At 40.4% G+C, this 19,523-nt stretch overlaps 1 protein-coding gene across 7 annotated transcripts in view; it reads right to left on the reverse strand.

Moving 5' to 3' along the window:
* Positions 1-19,523, reverse strand: part of ifih1 (interferon induced with helicase C domain 1) — a 63,908-nt gene that overhangs the window by 17,670 nt on the left and 26,715 nt on the right. For all 7 annotated transcript variants that reach the window (XR_009802974.1, XR_009802979.1, XR_009802978.1 and 4 more), the window contains exons 7-12: positions 13,857-14,074; positions 9,240-9,341; positions 9,055-9,178; positions 8,782-8,997; positions 1,747-2,003; positions 1,528-1,677 (exon numbers count right to left, since the gene is read on the reverse strand). Coding sequence is in view for 1 of the 7 variants with exons in the window: in XM_061879936.1 (XP_061735920.1) it covers positions 1,528-1,677; positions 1,747-2,003; positions 8,782-8,997; positions 9,055-9,178; positions 9,240-9,341; positions 13,857-14,074 (1,067 nt within the window). In the remaining 6 variants the exon portion in view is untranslated. The remainder of the gene's footprint in view (positions 1-1,527; positions 1,678-1,746; positions 2,004-8,781; positions 8,998-9,054; positions 9,179-9,239; positions 9,342-13,856; positions 14,075-19,523) is intronic.

The following is a 19,523-nucleotide window of genomic DNA, read 5'->3' on the forward strand; positions in this document are numbered from 1 at the left end:
TCACTTCTTTCATCACAAGTATTACTCACATGTGTCACACCATTTGATTGTTGATAACGAATATTACTCACTTGTATCATAACGAGTATTACTCACTTTAATCCTAACAAGTATTATCCACCTGTATCATAATACATAGAAAACGGGCATTACTCAATTGTATCATGACGAGTATTACTCACTTAGCATGTGATTGTTAACGAGTATTACTCACCCGTATCATAACATGTTGATAACGAGTATTGCTCAATTGTATCAATACAAGTATTACTCACCTGTATCATTACACGTTGATAACGAGTATTACTTGTATCATGACGAGCATTACTCATTTTTATCATAACGAGTATTACTCAATTCTTTCATCACAAGTATTACTCACATGTGTCACACCATGTGATTGTTGATAATGAGTATTACTCACCCGTATCATGACGAGTATTACTCACCTGTATCATTACACGTTGATAACGAGTATTACCTGTATCATAACAATTATTACTCAATTCTTTCATCACAAGTATTACTCACGTGTCACACCATGTGATTGTTGATAACGAGTATTACTCACCCGTATCATAACATGTTGATAACAAGTGTTACTCACTTGTATCATGACGAGTATTACTCACCGGTATCATTACACGTTGATAACGAGTATTACCTGTATCATGACGGGCATTACTCATTTGTATCATAACGAGTATTACTCAATTATTTCATCACAAGTATTACTCACATGTGTCACACCATGTGATTGTTTTAGCTGTATTGTAATGTGTTAGTAATTAATGAGTATTACTCACCTGTATCATAACGAGTATTACTCAGCTGCGTCATAATGTGACAGTAGTTAATGAGTGTTACTCACCTGTATCATAACGGGTACTACTCACCTGTGTCATACCATGTGATTGTTGGTAACGAGTATTACTCACCTGTATCATAACGAGTATTACTTAGCTGTATTATGATGTGATAGTAAATAATGAGTATTACTCACTTGTATCATAACGAGTATTACTCGGCTGCATCATAATGTGACAGTAGTTAATGAGTGTTACTCACCTGTATAATAACGGGTATTACTCTCCTGTGTCATACCATGTGATTGTTGGTAACGAGTATTACTCATCTGTATCATAACGAGTATTACTTAGCTGTATTATAATGTGATAGTGATTAATGAGTATTATTCACTTTTAACATAACGAGTATTAATCAGCTGCATCATAATGTGACAATAGTTAATGAGTGTTACTCACCTGTATCATAACGGGTATTACTCACCTGTGTCATACCATGTAATTGTTGGTAACGAGTATTACTCACCTGTATCATAACGAGTATTACTTAGCTGTATTATAATGTGATAGTAAATAATGAGTATTACTCACCTGTATTATAACGAGTATTACTCAGCTGCATCATAATGCGACAGTAAATAACGAGTATTACTCACCTGTATCATAACGATTATTACTCAGTTGCATCATAATGTGACAGTAGTTAACGAGTATCACTCACCTGTATCATAGAAATCTCATTGGTCACCAGGCCGTAGCAGATGACAAAGTTGCAAGCGGGAATGTCCAAGCCTTCTTCTGCCACGGAGGTGGCCACCAGCAGGTTGACCGCACCGCCGTGGAACTTGGTCAGCACGTCCTTCTGCTCGGCCTGGACATGAGAGGTTGGTGGCGGACGTCCAGTAGACGTGAGGGAGCAGGGGACACCGGGCGTACTCACGGCGGTCATGGGCTTGACGGCACTCTGGTCCCCTCCTCCGATGAGGTACGAGGTGGCCACGCCCACGTCCGAGAACTTCTTGTCGTCCTGGATCCAGTGACTGAGAGCCATGGCGCTGCGGCGGGTTTTGGTGAAAATGATCCCTCTGGCCTCCTCCTTGGTGGTGAACAGTCGGAGAATGTTCTCTCGCAGTTTGGACAGGCTGTCATTTTCATTGCTTTGCTGGGTGGAAAGTTCCTGAAGCGTTTCCCTGCTGTCTGGAATAGACAAGAGTGCGGCGACGTTTCAGACATCACGTTGATAATGAGTATTATTCACCTGTATCATAACACGTTGATAACGAGTATTGCTCATTTGTATCATAACGGGCATTACTCACCTGTATCATAACACGTTGATAACAAGTATTACTTGTATCATAACGAGTATTATTCACCTGTATCATAACTCGATAACAAGTATTGCTCACTTGTATCATAACATGTTGATAATGAGCATTACTCACGTGTATCATAACAAGTTTTACTCACTTGTATCACGAGTAAAACTCACTTGTAATACAGCATGTGGTTGTTGATAACGAGTATTACTCACTTGTATCATACCAAGTATTACTCAACTGTATGATAACACGTTGATAACGAGTATTGCTCACTTGTATCATAACGGGCATTACTCACCTGTATCATAAAACGTTGATAACAAGTATTACTTGTATCATAACGAGTATTATTCACCTGCATCATATCTCGATACCACGTAGTGCTCACTTGTATCATAACATTTTGATAACGAGCATTACTCACGTGTATCATAAAAAGTTTTACTCACTTCTATCATGAGTAAAACTCACTTGTAAAATAGCATGTGATTGTTGATAACGAGTATTACTCACTTGTATCATAACAAGTATTACTCACTTGTATCATAACGCGTTGATGACGATTACTCACTTGTATCAGAAGAAATATTACTCACCTGTATCATTACACGTTGATAACGAGTATTACTTACTTGTATCATAACGAGTATTACTCACTTGTATCAAAGCATGTTATTGTTGATATCAAGTATTACTCAACTGTATCACTGCATATGATTCTTGATAATGAATGTTACTCACTTGTATCACAGCATGTTATTGTTGATATAGAGTATTACTCACTTGTATCATAACACGTTGATAACAAGGATAACTCACTTGTATCATAACGAGTATTACTCCCTTGCATCATAACACATTGATAACAAGTATAATTCACTTGTATCATAATGAGTATTACTCACCTGTGTCATACCATGTGATTGTTAATAATGAGTATTACTCACTTGTGTCATAACGAGTATTACTCACCTGTGTCATACCATGTGATTGTTGATAACAAGTATTACTCACCTGTATCATAACACGTTGATAACGAGTATAACTCACTTGTATCATAATGAGTATTACTCACCTGTGTCATACCATGTTATTGTTGATAACAAGTAATACTCACTTGTATCATAACGAGTATTACTCACCTGTGTCATACCATGTGATTGTTGATAACAAGTATTATTCACCTGTATCATAACACGTTGATAACGAGTATAACTCACTTGTATCATAATGAGTATTACTCACCTGTGTCATACCATGTGATTGTTGATAACAAGTAATACTCACTTGTATCAAAACGAGTATTACTCACCTGTGTCATACCATGTGATTGTTGATAACAAGTATTACTCATTTGTATCATAAAACGTTGATAACGAGTATTACTCACTTGTATCATGACGAGTGTTACTCACTTGTATCACAATATGTTGATAACGAGCATTACTCACTTGTATCATAACGAGTATTACTCACTTGTATCGTAACGAGTATTACGTACTTGTATCATAATACGTTGATAACGAGTATTACTCACTCACAGCTAATGCTAGGACACAATTGAGCCCATAAAGTCCTACATATATACTTACAGCATGATCAACATATGTAAATATTACATGTTATTATGAATGTTACTAGATACTACATACTGTATATACCTACAGCATAATCAAACTAAGTAAATATCACATGGTATTATGAATATTACTAGATACTACATATATAGCTAAAGCATGGTCAAAATATGTAAATATGACATGTTATAATGAATGTTATTAGATACTACACATATGCTTGCAACATGTTTAAAATATGTAAATATGACATTTTATTATGAATGTTACTAGATACTACATACTGTATATACTTAAAACATGATCAAAATATGCAAATATGACATGTTATTATGAATGTTACTCGATAGTACATACTGTATATACTTACATGATCAAAATATGTAAATATGACATGTTATTATGAATGTTACTATATACTACATACTGTATATACTTACAACATGATCAAAATATGTAAATATGACATGTTATGAATGTTACTAGATACTACATACTGTATATACTTACAGCATAATCAAACTATGTAAATATCACATGGTATTATGAATATTACTAAATACTACATATATACCTAAAGTATGATCAAAATATGTAAATATGACATGTTATAATGAATGTTATTAGATACTACACATATGCTTACAACATGTTCAAAATATGTAAATATGACATGTTATTATGAATGTTACTAGATACTACATACTGTATATACTTACAACATGATCAAAATATGTAAATATGACATGTTATTATGAATGTTACTAGATACTACATACTGTATATACTTACACCATGATCAAAATATGTAAATATGACATGTTATTATGAATGTTACTAGATACTACATACTGTATATACTTACAACATGATCAAAATATGTAAATATGACATGTTATTTTGAATGTTACTAGATACTACATACTGTATATACTTACAGCATAATCAAAATATGTAAATATCACATGGTATTATGAATATTACTAAATACTACATATACCTAAAGCATGATCAAAATATGTAAATATGACATGTTATAATGAATGTTACTAGATACTACATACAGTATATACTTATAGCGTGTAGATAAAACCTTGAGGGAAGTTTTTTAGAGCGCTTTATAGTCAGAACAGAGCGACTTCCATTGTCTCCATTGTTAGCTGACTTCTGCCAACATTTATTCCCGATTGAGAATGCATTAAAAATCAAATCAAATGTGTTCTTGTCTTGCATGAGGATTGTGAACAATAGACAAAATACAACTGGATCTCTGGAGTACTTTTCCAGCCGTGAAGGGGGGGAAATGTTGCCATGCACCAACACCAACCTATCAAGGTTTTTTGCAAGCATGACTTGGCAGCTGGCGTAGCTTGGTGATTTTATTTTGCTGCAAGCGACGACGTGGAACAACTTTCATGTCACAGCCTGAAGCTGGTGGCTCCCTGAATGAAAGGACCTGCACATCCCGTCCGACTGCCCGGGCCACTGAGGCTCATTTGCATGACAAGACCAAACTCCAGAACCGGCTGCTCTGAACAGGGCGGTTTGGAGGGTTTTAGGTGTGTTGCGATTCCTGATCCTTGAAGTATTTTCACCCAAACCAGGTTAGGGTTACTTTCAGACCATTATTACCAAAGATGTTATCAGAGCCACGTCACATTGTATGCATACCTGAAGAGTATTTTCACAAAAAAGTTCCATGGTTCAAATAATTCTGACATCCTGGGTCTGGACTCTTCTATTGGATCTGTAATTATTAGTAGATGTGTTTTATGTCTTCAGGTTGGCATTCTAGCCTCTCATGGCTCACTATTAGGCAAATAATGTCTTCAGGTTTGCATTCTAGCCTCTCATGGCTCACTATTAGGCAAAAGTTGCCTTCAGGTTTGCATTCTAGCCTCTCATGGCTCACTATTAGGCAAATGATGTCTTCAGGTTTGCTTTGTAGCCTCTTATGGTTCACTATTAGGCAAAAGTTGTTTTTAGGTTTGCATTCTAGCCTCTCATAGCTCACTATTAGGCAAAGGATGTCTTCAGGTTTGCATTCTAGCCTCTCATGGCTCACTATTAGGCAAAGGATGTCTTCAGGTTCGCATTGTAGCCTCCCTTGCCTCTCTATTAGGCAATGGTTGTCTTCAAGTTTGTGTTCTAGCCTCTCATGGCTCATTATTAGGCAAAGGTTGTCTTCAGGTTTGCATTCTAGCCTCTCATGGCTCACTATTAGGCAAAGGTTGTCTTCAGGTTTGCATTCTAGCCTCTCATGGCTCACTATTAGGCAAAGGTTGTCTTCAGGTTTGCATTCTAGCCTCTCATGGCTCACTATTAGGCAAAGGTTGTCTTCAGGTTTGCATTCTAGCCTCTCATGGCTCACTATTAGGCAAAGGTTGTCTTCAGGTTTGTATTCTAGCCTCTCATGGCTCACTATTTGACAAAAGTTATCTTAAGGTTTGCATTCTAGCCTCTCTTGGCTCACTATTAGGCAAAGGTTGTCTTCAGGTTGGCATTCTCGCCAATGATGGCTCACTATTAGGCAAAGGTTATCTTCAAGTTTGCATTCTAGCCTCTCATGGCTCACTATTAGGCAAAGGTTATCTTCAGCTTTGCATTCTAGCCTCTCATGGCTCACTATTAGGCCAAGGTTGTCTTCAGGTTTGCATTCTAGCCTCTCATGGCTCATTATTAGGCAAAGGTTGTCTTCAGGTTTGCATTCTAGCTTCTCATGGCTCACTATTAGGTAAAGGTTGTCTTCAGGTTTGCATTCTAGCCTCTCATGGCTCACTATTAGGCAAAGGTTGTCTTCAGGTTTGCATTCTAGCCTCTCATGGCTCACTATTAGGCAAAGGTTGTCTTCAGGTTTGCATTCTAGCCTCTCAAGGCTCACTATTAGGCAAAGGTTGTCTTCAGGTTTGCATTCTAGCCTCTCATGGCTCACTATTAGGCAAAGGTTGTCTTCAGGTTTGCATTCTAGCCTCTCATGGCTCACTATTAGGCAAAGGTTGTCTTCAGGTTTGTATTCTAGCCTCTCATGGCTCACTATTTGACAAAAGTTATCTTAAGGTTTGCATTCTAGCCTCTCTTGGCTCACTATTAGGCAAAGGTTGTCTTCAGGTTGGCATTCTCGCCAATGATGGCTCACTATTAGGCAAAGGTTATCTTCAAGTTTGCATTCTAGCCTCTCATGGCTCACTATTAGGCAAAGGTTATCTTCAGCTTTGCATTCTAGCCTCTCATGGCTCACTATTAGGCAAAGGATGTCTTCAGGTTTGCATTCTAGCCTCTCATGGCTCATTATTAGGCAAAGGTTGTCTTCAGGTTTGCATTCTAGCTTCTCATGGCTCACTATTAGGTAAAGGTTGTCTTCAGGTTTGCATTCTAGCCTCTCATGGCTCACTATTAGGCAAAGGTTGTCTTCAGGTTTGCATTCTAGCCTCTCATGGCTCATTATTAGGCAAAGGTTGTCTTCAGGTTTGCATTCTAGCTTCTCATGGCTCACTATTAGGTAAAGGTTGTCTTCAGGTTTGCATTCTAGCCTCTCATGGCTCACTATTAGGCAAAGGTTGTCTTCAGGTTTGCATTCTAGCCTCTCATGGCTCACTATTAGGCAAAGGTTGTCTTCAGGTTTGCATTCTAGCCTCTCATGGCTCACTATTAGGCAAAGGTTGTCTTCAGGTTTGCATTCTAGCCTCTCATGGCTCATTATTAGGCAAAGGTTGTCTTCAGGTTTGCATTCTAGCCTCTCATGGCTCACTATTAGGCAAAGGTTGTCTTCAGGTTTGCATTCTAGCCTCTCATGGCTCACTATTAGGCAAAGGTTGTCTTCAGGTTTGCATTCCACCCTCTCATGGCTCACTATTAGGCAAAGATTGTCTTCAGGTTTGCATTCTAGCCTCTCATGGCTCACTATTAGGCAAAGGTTGCCTTCAGGTTTGCATTCTAGCCTCTCATGTCTCACTATTAGGCAAAGGACGTCTTCAGGTTTGTGTTCAGGTCCACAGTTTCCAAAAACATTTTGAAATGTGGACTTGTCAGACCACAGAACACTTTTCCACTTTGTATCAGTCCATCTTAGATGAGCTTGGGCCCAGCGAAGCCGGTGGCCTTTCTGGGTGTTGTTGATAAATGTCTTTGGCTTTGCATGGTAGAGTTTAACCTTGCACTTGCAGATGTAGGGACCAACCGCAGTTACTGAAAGTGGTTTTCTGAAGTGTTCCTGAGCCCATGTGGTGATATCCTTTACATGCTGATGTCGCTTTTTTATGCAGTACCGCCTAAGGATCAAAGGTCAAGGGCATTCAATGTTGGTTTTCGGCCTTGCCGCTTACGCGCAGTGATTTCTCCAGATTCTCTGAACCTTTTGACGATAATACAGAGCGTAGATGGTGAAATCCCCAAATTCCCAGCACTTGCTGGTTGAGAAATGTTGTTCTTCAACAACTTGCTCAGGCATCTGTTGACAAAGTGGTGACCCTCGCCCCGTCCTTGTTTGTGAACGACCGAGAATTTCCCGGAAGCCGCTTTAAAACCCAATCATGGCACCCACCTGTTCCCAATTAGCCTGCTCACCTGTGGCATGTTCCAAATAAGTGTTTGATGAGCATTCCTCAACTTTCTCAGTCTTTTTTGCCACTTGTGCTAGCTTTTTTGAAACTTGGGCCGGCATCAAACTCCAAACGAGCTAATATTAGCAAAAAATAACAAAGTTTACCAGCTCCAACGTTAAATATTTTGTCTTTGCGGTCTATTCAATTGAATAAAAGTAAAAAAGGATTAGCAAATCAATGCATTCTGTGTTTCTTTACCATTTACACAAAGTGCTAAAACTTCACTGGTTTTGGGTTTTGCAAGTAATAAATATAAATCCTTTGAGGTGCTAACTATGAAGTTTGTCACACCGCTACCTCTTTCCTTGGCTGTCATCTATCGCCCCCCCCTGGGCACTATTCGGACTTTATTAGTGATTTTTCAAAGTTGGTCACTGATCTACTGATGCATGCCGTTAATATAATTATAATGGGGGATTTTAATATCATGTATCAGACCCTCTGTGCAGTGGTGCTCATGACTATAAGTATCTACCTTTGAACAGGTTGAAGAGGAGTCTCTCGGTGGGGGTGATGTTTATGACGTGCTCCTCTTCAGTGCTGCGTTTGCTCTTCAGCTCCTCCTCGTGGTGTTTGTTCAGGAAGCTGAAGGCGTCGCACATGCGAATGGTGTTGCTGAGCTGCATGGCCTCGTTGTAGCGCCGCAGGTGCTCGGCGCAGATCCGCACCTTTGGGTCTTTCTCCTTGGCAGCTGTGGGGAGTGGGCGGTCACCAAGCGGAAGACACCTCGCACCCCGGGCACACTCACCTATCCGCTCCGTCTGGACCACCCACTGCTCGTAGTTCTGGGAACCCAGCTCGCAGGTGGGGCTCAGCTGGGAATGAGCATGGATACTGTTCATGATTTTCTTGATGACGTCACCGAAGGGATCCTGGAATTTCGATACCGCTGTTGATACCACAGAAAAATGGATACTCGAATTGCTGACTCACCTTATTTTTGTCTTCAACCAGAACCATTTTTTTGCTGGGTTCATTTCTATATTTCCCCAGATCCCCGGTCAGGATTTGACAGGCATCCAAGTTGGCACAAATCTGCAAGAAGAGAAGCTTCGCTGTTACAAAAATATTGTTTTGTTAACCATTTCTTACAGTGTTTGCAACATTTTTTCAACCAGATTGATAGCAGGTAAAGGTTGTCTTTAGGTTTGCATTCGAGCTTACCAGGGATCACTATTAGGCAAAGGTTGTCTTCACCTTTGCATTCAAGCCTCCCGGGGATCACTATTAGGCAAAGGATGTCTTCAGGTTTGCATTCTAGAATCTCATGGCTCACTATTGGGCAAAGGTTGTCTTCAGGTTTGCATTCTTGCCTCACATGGCTCACTATTAGGCAAATGTTGTCTTCACGTTTGCATTCTAACCTCTCCTGGCTCACTATTAGGCAAAGGTTGCCTTCAGGTTTGCATTCTCGCCAATGATGGCTCACTATTAGGCAAAGGTTGTCTTCAGGTTTGCATTCTAGCCTCTCATGGCTCACTATTAGGCAAAGGTTGTCTTCAAGTTTGCATTCAAGCCTCCCAGGGATCACTATCAGGCAAAGTTTGTCTTCAGGTTGGCATTCCAGCCTCCCATGGCTCATTATTAGGCAAAAAATGTCTTCATGTTTGCATTTTAACCTCTCATGGCTCACTATTGGGCAAAAGTTGTCTTCAAGTTTGCATTCGAGCCTCCCAGGGATCACTATTAGGCAATGGTTGTCTTCAGGTTTGCATTCTAGCCTCCCTTAGCTCACTATCAGGCAAAAGTTGTCTTCAGGTTTGCATTCTAGCCTCTCATGGCTCACTATTAGGCAAAGGTTGTCTTCAGGTTTGCATTCTAGCCTCCCAGGGCTCACTATTAGGCAAAGGTTGTCTTCAAGTTTGCATTCAAGCCTCCCAGGGATCACAATCAGGCAAAGTTTGTCTTCAGGTTGGCATTCAGCCTCCCAGGGCTCACTATTAGGCAAAGGATGTCTACAGGTTTGCATTCTAGTTTCTCATGACTCACTATTAGGCAAAGGATATCATCAGGTTTGCATTCTAGCCTTTCATGGCTCACTATTAGGCAAAGGTTGTCTTCAAGTTTGCATTCAAGCCTCCCAGGGATCACAATCAGGCAAAGTTTGTCTTCAGGTTGGCATTCAGCCTCCCAGGGCTCACTATTAGGCAAAGGATGTCTACAGGTTTGCATTCTAGTTTCTCATGACTCACTATTAGGCAAAGGATATCATCAGGTTTGCATTCTAGCCTTTCATGGCTCACTATTAGGCAAAGAATGTCTTCAGGTTTGCATTCTAGCCTCTCGTGGCTCACTATTAGGCAAAGGTTGTCTTCAGGTTGGCATTCTCGCCAATGATGGCTCACTATTAGGCAAAGGTTGTCTTCAGGTTTGCATTATTGCCTCACATGGCTCACTATTAGGCAAAAGTTGTCTTCAGGTTTGCATTCTAGCCATCTCATGGCTCACTATTAGGCAAAGGATGTCTTCAGGTTTGCATTCTAGCCTCTCATGGCTCACTATTAGGCAAAGAATGTCTTCAGGTTTGCATTCTAGCCTCTCGTGACTCACTATTAGGCAAATAATGTCCTCAGGTTTGCATTCTAGCATCTCATGGCTCACTATTGGGCAAAGGTTGTCTTCAGGTTTGCATTCTTGCCTCACAAGGCTCACTATTAGGCAAATGTTGTCTTCACTTTTAAATTCTAACCTCTCCTGGCTCACTATTAGACAAAAGTTGTCTTCAGGTTTGCATTCTAGCCTCTCATGGCTCACTATTGGGCAAAGGTTGTCTTCCGGTTTGCATTCTAGCCTCTCATGGCTCACTATTAGGCAAAGGATGTCTACAGGTTTGCATTCTAGTTTCTCATGACTCACTATTAGGCAAAGAATGTCTTCAGGTTTGCATTCTAGCCTCTCGTGGCTCACTATTAGGCAAACAATGTCCTCAGGTTTGCATTCTAGCCTCTCGAGGCTCACTATTAGGCAAAGAATGTCTTCAGGTTTGCATTCTAGCCTCTCATGGCTCACTATTAGGCAAAGAATGTCTTCAGGTTTGCATTCTAGCCTCTCGTGGCTCACTATTAGGCAAAGGTTGTCTTCAGGTTTGGATTCTAGCCTCTCATGGCTCACTTTTAGGCAAAGGTTGTGTTCAGGTTTGCATTCTAGCCTCTCATGGCTCACTATTAGGCAAAGAATGTCTTCAGGTTTGCATTCTAGCCTCTCGTGGCTCACTATTAGGCAAAGGTTGTCTTCAGGTTTGCATTCTAGCCTCTCGTGGCTCACTATTAGGCAAAGGATGTGTTCAGGTTTGCATTCTAGCCTCTCATGTCTCACTATTAGGCAAAGGATGTCTACAGGTTTGCATTCTAGCCTCTCATGTCTCACTATTAGGCAAATAATGTCCTCAGGTTTGCATTCTAGCCTCTCGAGGCTCACTATTAGGCAAAGATTGTCTTCAGGTTTGCATTCTAGCCTTTTATGGCTCACTATTAGGCAAAGGTTGTCTTCAGGTTTGCATTCTAGCCTCTCGTGGCTCACTATTAGGCAAAGGTTGTCTTCAGGTTTGCATTCTAGCCTCTCATGGCTCACTATTAGGCAAAGGTTGTCTTCAGGTTTGGATTCTAGCCTCTCATGGCTCACTATTAGGCAAAGATTGTCTTCAGGTTTGCATTCTAGCCTCTCATGGCTCACTATTAGGCAAAGGTTGTCTTCAGGTTTGCATTCTAGCCTCTCATGGCTCACTATTAGGCAAAGATTGTCTTCAGGTTTGCATTCTAGCCTTTTATGGCTCACTATTAGGCAAAGGTTGTCTTCATGTTTGCATTCTAACATGCATTTTCAAAAGAAAAATGCCAAACAGCAGCGTATATAAGGACAAATTGCAATAGTTTTAGGAAATAATATATTTCCCTTGGAGAGCAGACTATTGTGGGCGTGTCCTGTGGGCGTGTCCTATGGACTGCGTCGCCGTCGTGTAACAAAAAGGTTGTTTTTCCGACCCCAAGGGGTCGTAAAAGCCGTATGAGTATTTGCGTACAAAGGTAATAATAATTGTGGAGTCAGCAGACAGAAAAAACTGAAACAGCTTCTCCATACTTTTATGGATAAATGTGTGGGGTTCGATGCTGATTGTGCGATGCAGACTGACCGAGCTGCGGACGGTTGGACTGGCCGGATTATAAAGTTTGTTCCTCAGATTCCAAAGTCTGCGTCTTCTCTTTCACTTTGACTTTCTAACTTTCTAACAGTTGTGGTGGTTGGCAGACAGGATTGTGTCGATCTCTGGCTGTGGGCTGTGGGAAAACCAAGTGGTCTTTGTTGTCCCTCATTTAAGTCTGCCATGATTAGTAGTCTTGTTGTTGTTAAAGGGAAAGTGAACGTTGTGATGCGTCCGTGGAATTAATACTTAAAGTGATCAAAATATGTAAACATTACATGTTATTGTGAATGTTACTAGATACTACATATATACTTACACCATAATCAAAATATAGAAACGTTACATGCTATTATGAATGTTATTAGATACTGAATATATACTTAGAACATGATCAAAATATGTAAATATGTCATGTTATTGTGAATGTTACTAGATACTACATACTGTATATACTTACACCGTAATCAAAATATGTAAATATCACGTTATTATGAATGTTACTAGAAATTATGTGTATATATATATATATATATATATATATATATATATATATATATATACAGCATGATAAATATAGGTAAATATTCCATGTTTTTGTGATTGTTACTGAATACTACGTATAAACTTACACCATATTTAAAATATGTAAATGTTTCATGTTATTATGAGTTATTAGATACTACACGTATACTTTGAGTATGATGGAAATATGTAAATATTACATGTTATTATGAATGTTACTAGATACTACACATATACTTACAGCATGAAGAAAATATGTAAACATTATGTTATTATGAATGTTACTACATACTACATACATACAGCACGACCAAAATATGTAAATATCACTTGTTATTATTAATGTTACTAGATACTACATATATACTTACAGCATGATCAAAATATTTAAATATTATGTGTTATTATGAATGTTACTAGATATTACATATATACTTACACCATGATCAAAATATGTAAATGTTACATGAATGCTACTAGATACTAAATATATACCTACAGCATGATAAAAATATGTAAATATCACATTTTATTATGAATGTTACTAGATACTACATATATACATACACCATGATGAAAATATGTAAATATTACATGTTATTATGAATGTTACTAGATACTACATATATACTTACAGGATGATAAAAATATGTAAATATCACATGTTATTATGAATGTTACTAGATACTACATATATACTTACAGCATGATAAAAATATGTAAATATCACATGTTATTATGAATGTTACTAGATACCACATATATACTTACAGCATGATAAAAATTTGTAAATATTACATGTTATTATGAATGTTACTTGATACTACATTTACATATATTTTGTTCAGACGAGCTGATCTCCACAGCCAAACGGGCTCGGTCCTCACCTGCAGAATGTTTTTCTCCGCCGTTTCCAGCTTCGTCGCGGCGCCGACCCCGAGTGAGGCGGTGAGGCCGAGGATTTGAGGAAGCGGCACTGTCTCCTTCTGCTGCTTCCTCAGCTGGGTGTTTGCGTTTTTCTGCTTCAGGTAATGCTTCATCACCTGGTTGTAGACCTCCCCCTTCTTGGTGTGATGGCACTCGTCTATGATCATCAGGGAGATATCTAGCAGGACAAGACAAACATTGTGTAAATGGTATTTAATGATTATTTTGCAAATAATCGTTAACTTAGATTTTAATGGCAGCAACACATTGCAAAAAAAGTAGTCACAGTGGCATTTTTACCAGTGTGTTACATGGCCTTTCCTTTTAACAACACTAAATAAAGGTTTGGGAACTGAGGAGACACATTTTTGAAGTGTAATTATTTCCCATTCTTGCTTGATGTACAGCTTAAGTTGTTCAACAGTCTCCCTTCTCATATTTTAGCCTTCATATTGCACCACACATTTTCAATGTCTAGACTACAGGCAGGCCAGTCTAGTACCCGCATTCTTTTACTGCTTTGGCATTGTTTTGCTGAAATAAGCAGGGGCGTCCGTGAAAACGTGGCTTGGTTGGCAACATATGTTGCTCCAAAACCTGAATGTACCTTTCAGCATTAATGGTGCCTTCACAGATGTGTAAGTTACCCATGCCCTGGGCACTAATACACCCCCATTCCATCACACATGCTGCCTTTTACACTGGATTATTCCGGATTGTCCTTTTCCTCTTTGCTCCGAAGGACACGACGTCCACAGTTTCCAAAAACAATTTGAAATGTGGACTCGTCAGACCACAGAACACTTTTCCACTTTGCATCCGTCCATCTTAGGTGAGCTCGGGCTCACCGGAGCCGGCGGCGTTTCTGGGTGTTGTTGATAAATGGCTTTGGCTTTGCATAGTTGAGTTTTAACTTGCACTTACATATGTAGCGACCAACTGCAATAATTGACAGTGGTTTTCCTATGTGTTCCTGAGCCCATGAGGTGATATCCTTTACACACTGATGGGGCTTTTTGATGCAGTACCGCCTGAGGGATCCAAGGTCACGGACATTCAATGTTAGTTTTCAGACTTGCTGCTTACGTGCAGTGATTTCTCCAGATTCTGTGAACCTTGTGATGATATTACGGACCATAAGATGGTGAAATACCTAAATTCCTTGCAGTAGCTGGTTGATAATTTTTGTTTAGCTTTAGTTTGAGCTCCTCCCGGATGGCGGAGCTTCTCAACCAATCTCTAAGGGAGAGACCCGCCACACGGCGGAGGAAACTCATTTTGGCCGCTTGTACCCGTGATCTTGTCCTTTCGCTCATAACCCAAAGCTAATGACAATAGGTGAGGATGGGAACGTAGATCGACCGGTAAATTGAGAGCTTTGCCTTCCGGCTCAAATCTTTCTTCACCACAACGGATCGGTACAGCGTCCGCATTACTGAAGACGCCGCACCGAACCGCCCGTCGATCTCATCATCCACTCTTCCCTCACTCCCGAACAAAACTCAGAGGTTGGGGCAGGGTCTCCTCCCCAACCCGGAGATGGCATTCCACACTTTTCCGGGCGAGAACCATTGACTCGGACTCGGAGGTGCTGCAAAATCCAGTGAGAACTGAAGATCAAGGCCAGATGAAGCCATCAGGACCACATCACATCACCAGGACCACTGGGTGTGAGTTTTCCTTGCCCTTTTGTGGGTTCTTCCGAGGATGTTGTAGTCGTAATGATTTGTGCAGTCCTTTGAGACATTTCTGATTTGGGGCTATATAAATAAACATTGATTGATTGATTGATCATCTGCAAGAAGCAGAGACCTAATCCTGCAACCACCAAACAGGATCCCTGCAACCACCAAACAGGATCCCCTCAACGCCCTGACTGTGCCTTGAAATTCTGTCCATAAAAGTTATGGGTTAGGGTTAAACATAACCCTAACCCTAAAAAATAGAATGTCCTTTTTTTTTTGCGGTCTAGTTTTTTATTCTACTGGTGCTTGGGAATAAGAAAAGTATTTTAGTCCGGTTAACACGCTACATTTCTGCAAAACAGCAGAATGACTCAAATATTTGAGTGCGTTGACTCTATTAAATAACCTTTCTAGTAAGCTGGACTCTAAGTTGATTGAGCAACACAGATCTAAAAGAATTGGAGTTTGTCAACTTCTTTTGGAACAGACAATGACGGATGTGTTGGTAGGAAAACCACACCAGTTCCCTTTTCTTGACTGTTTGGTCTTGGCCTCTTATTTTGTAGCTACCACGTTCTATTGTCTTTACTTTGGTTGCCAGTAGTTTAGTAAGTAAGTATGTTTAGACTCTCAGAAGTGCTTCAGACAGTTTGGTTATGTTTGGGTTTTCCTGCGTTTAGAACCACTTCCTGTCCTGGTGCTTTTGCTTTGCCAGTGTTTCCTGTCTCCTGGTTCCAGTTTTCTCTGCATTTTGACATTATAGTCATGATTTCCTTCACTACGCCTGCCATCTCTGCATCTTGGGTTTCAAGACTAAGAGCAATTCCTGACAGAATGATCCAGGCAGTGAGTGACCCCACAGAGATTTCAATGGCAGAGAGACTTAACAAGATTTTGGCACTGATGGCCGAATCGAAGAGATATTTAGCCTCTTTTCAAGCTCCCTCCCACCCATCCTTGCTGTCTGTTGGCCTTTTTGGGGATGTCTGGGATCCGTCCCTTGAGGGGGGGTTTTAGGTTGGCTGTGCGACAGTGGAGGGAGAGCTGTTAACCTTTCCCAGTGAGGCCACCGCAAACGCCGGGTCTGTAGACGCCGCCATCCTCTCCATTGGGTTTGCAGACGCCGCTATCCTCTCCAGTGGGTCTGCAGACAACGCCACCCTCTCCAGTGGGTCTGCAGGCACCGGCACCCTCTCCAGTGGGTCTGCAGACGCAGCCATCTTGTTCGTCTCCTGCTGTGCAGCTTCCATTTTCTTTGTCCCCTGCTTTGCAGCTGCCATCTTGTTCGTATCCTGCTGTACAGCCGCCATCTTCTTCGTCTCCTGCTGTGCAGCCGCCATCTTCTTCGTCTCCTGCTGTGCAGCCGCCATTTTCTTCGTCTCCAGCGGGCTCCTTGTCGGTCGCACAAGCGGCCATCAAGCGCCCACACCCAGAACCTCGTCGGCCTAAAGTGTGGCCATTTTAATGGACGCCCTCCGCGGGCTCAGCAGCAATACCAAGGACCTGGGCATGGACGATTGCAGCTGCTGGTGCACCATGACCACTCGCGTCTGCCTTCTCGTTGGCCACATCTGGGGGGGGGATTGCCCAAATCTGAGGTCCTCTCCAAGGTTTCTCATAGTCAGCATTGTCACTGGCGTCCCACTGGATGTGAATTCTCCCTGCCCACTGGGTGTGAGTTTTCCTTGCCCTTTTGTGGGTTCTTCCGAGGATGTTGTAGTCGTAATGATTTGTGCAGTCCTTTGAGACATTTGTGTTTTGGGGCTATATAAATAAACATGGATTGATTGATTACGCTCCCAACTGTGTCTCTTGGAATGTGTAATGTCTTTGCTATTTTCTTATATCCACATCCTTTCCTATGAAGAGAAATTACCTCCTCTCTTGACTTCTTTGACCACTCCCTGGACTTCACCATGTTGCAAATACACCATTGACCATCCACAAGAAGCTGAGCGTCACAGTCTTTTTCAATCCGTTTAATTGTTGCTCGTTATGGTTCTTATCAAATCTACGGGTGTTTTCAACACCTGATTGAAAAGACCTTATTCAAATTCTGTTCTTAAGAGTTATGATCTTCAAGGGGTTGAATAATTTTGTCAATGAGATATTAAGAGAAATGACATTTGTCTATTTAATATCGACTATAAACAAAATACGGAATAAATGTCCAACTTGCTAAAACACCAAAATTGTGTGGGGGGTTGATTCATTTTGACCAAAACTGTAAACGCCTTCTGCTGGGGCGACAACACAAGCCAGGATCTTCCTCGCAGCTCCACACCAGTTTTCCAGTCCTACAGAATCCCTATAAGCTCACCTCTAAAAGCCCAGAGTTGTTTTCATTGAAGAAAACTACAAGTTTCATTACGCTCCCATTAAAAAAGTAACCATGGCGACGCAAACATTTCCCCGGAGCAGACAAAGAGCGACAGCGTGAAGTCTTGTAGGTGATCGATGTTCTCATGTGGGTTTCGTCAGCCACACGCTGACGGCTTGAACAGACGTGTGGCCTGGAAACCCAAAGAACACATTTCATAAATACCAAGTCACGCGCTCCCAGGCGTTTCGACAAACAAGCATATGTTCCTCAGAGTTGGCCATCCCACCTTGGACTGGGGGAGTGCCAACAGGAGCTGGAAGACTTGGACAAGATCCTGTCAGGTGTCCTCGGGGGAGGGGCTTAGTGTCCTCTGGGCGCCTTTCCACCATCACTACATGTGTGCTTCGAGTGCCGACACCTTTCACTTTCTTTCCTTAAAGGAGAACTGCGCTTTTTTGGTTTTTTAGCATACACAATCCTTATGTAAGACCGGAACGTAGTTTTTTGTTTGTTTATGCATTCTAACTTGTAAAACTACACTATTGCGGCCATTATGTACTCTAGAAAACTTCCAAAAAGGGCCGACAATACTCCATGTAGATGTCATGACCTGAATATTGACAAGCATTAGTGATATTGTTATTAGAAGTGCTAACGCAGATGGACTATTTTGAGCTATACTGACATATGGAGCTGCTGCATCGCCTCCGAGTTGGTGAAAGTTAATTCTAGATGGTAAATCATGTCTCCTACCTGGATAGTAGAACGTGGTGGACATAAACCCACACGTTGGTCAATTTTGACATCCAATTTAGACCCAGAGATGGCCAGAAAGACACACAAAAACACCTTTTTAACCCTGTGTGAGTATTATGATGAATTGTTGATGTAACTTAGGTATTGGGTTTCACTATGTAAAGCGCTTTGAGTCACTAGAGAAAAAGCGCTATATATAAAAAAAAATATATATATATATATATATGTAAAGGGGAAGATATAAACATCCCATAAGTCTTGATCCCAGCGTGAGCAGACATTGTACAGTAAGTGACTGTTTTTATTATGTTTGTATAAACTTGTAGATCGTCTTTCTTGTATTCAGGATCAAAAATAGTAGTTCTTGGAACATCGTTTTTTTCCCCAAAGTGGTCTTTGTTGTCTCTCATTAAGTCTGCCACGATTAGTAGTCTTGTTGTTGTTGAAGGGAAAGTGAATGTTATAATGCGTCTGTGAAATGTGTACGCTTAAAATTATGAAAATATGTATATATAACATGTTATTGCGAATATTACTAGATACTACATATAGACTTACAGCATTATCATAATATGTAACTATTACTTGTGATTATGAATGCTACTAGATACTACATATATACTTACAGCAATGGTCAAAATATGCAAATATTACATGTGATTATCAATTTGTTACTACATTACATATAAACTTACAGTATGATCAAAATATGCAAGTATTACATGTGATTATGAATGTTACTAGATACTACATTCATACTTACAGCATGATCAAAATATGTAAATTGTACATGTTTTTATGAATGTTACTAGATACTACATATATATTTACAGTATGATCAAAATATGTAAATACTACATTTT

This window comes from Nerophis ophidion, linkage group LG19, assembly GCF_033978795.1.
Source record: "Nerophis ophidion isolate RoL-2023_Sa linkage group LG19, RoL_Noph_v1.0, whole genome shotgun sequence".
Classification (NCBI taxonomy): domain Eukaryota; kingdom Metazoa; phylum Chordata; class Actinopteri; order Syngnathiformes; family Syngnathidae; genus Nerophis; species Nerophis ophidion.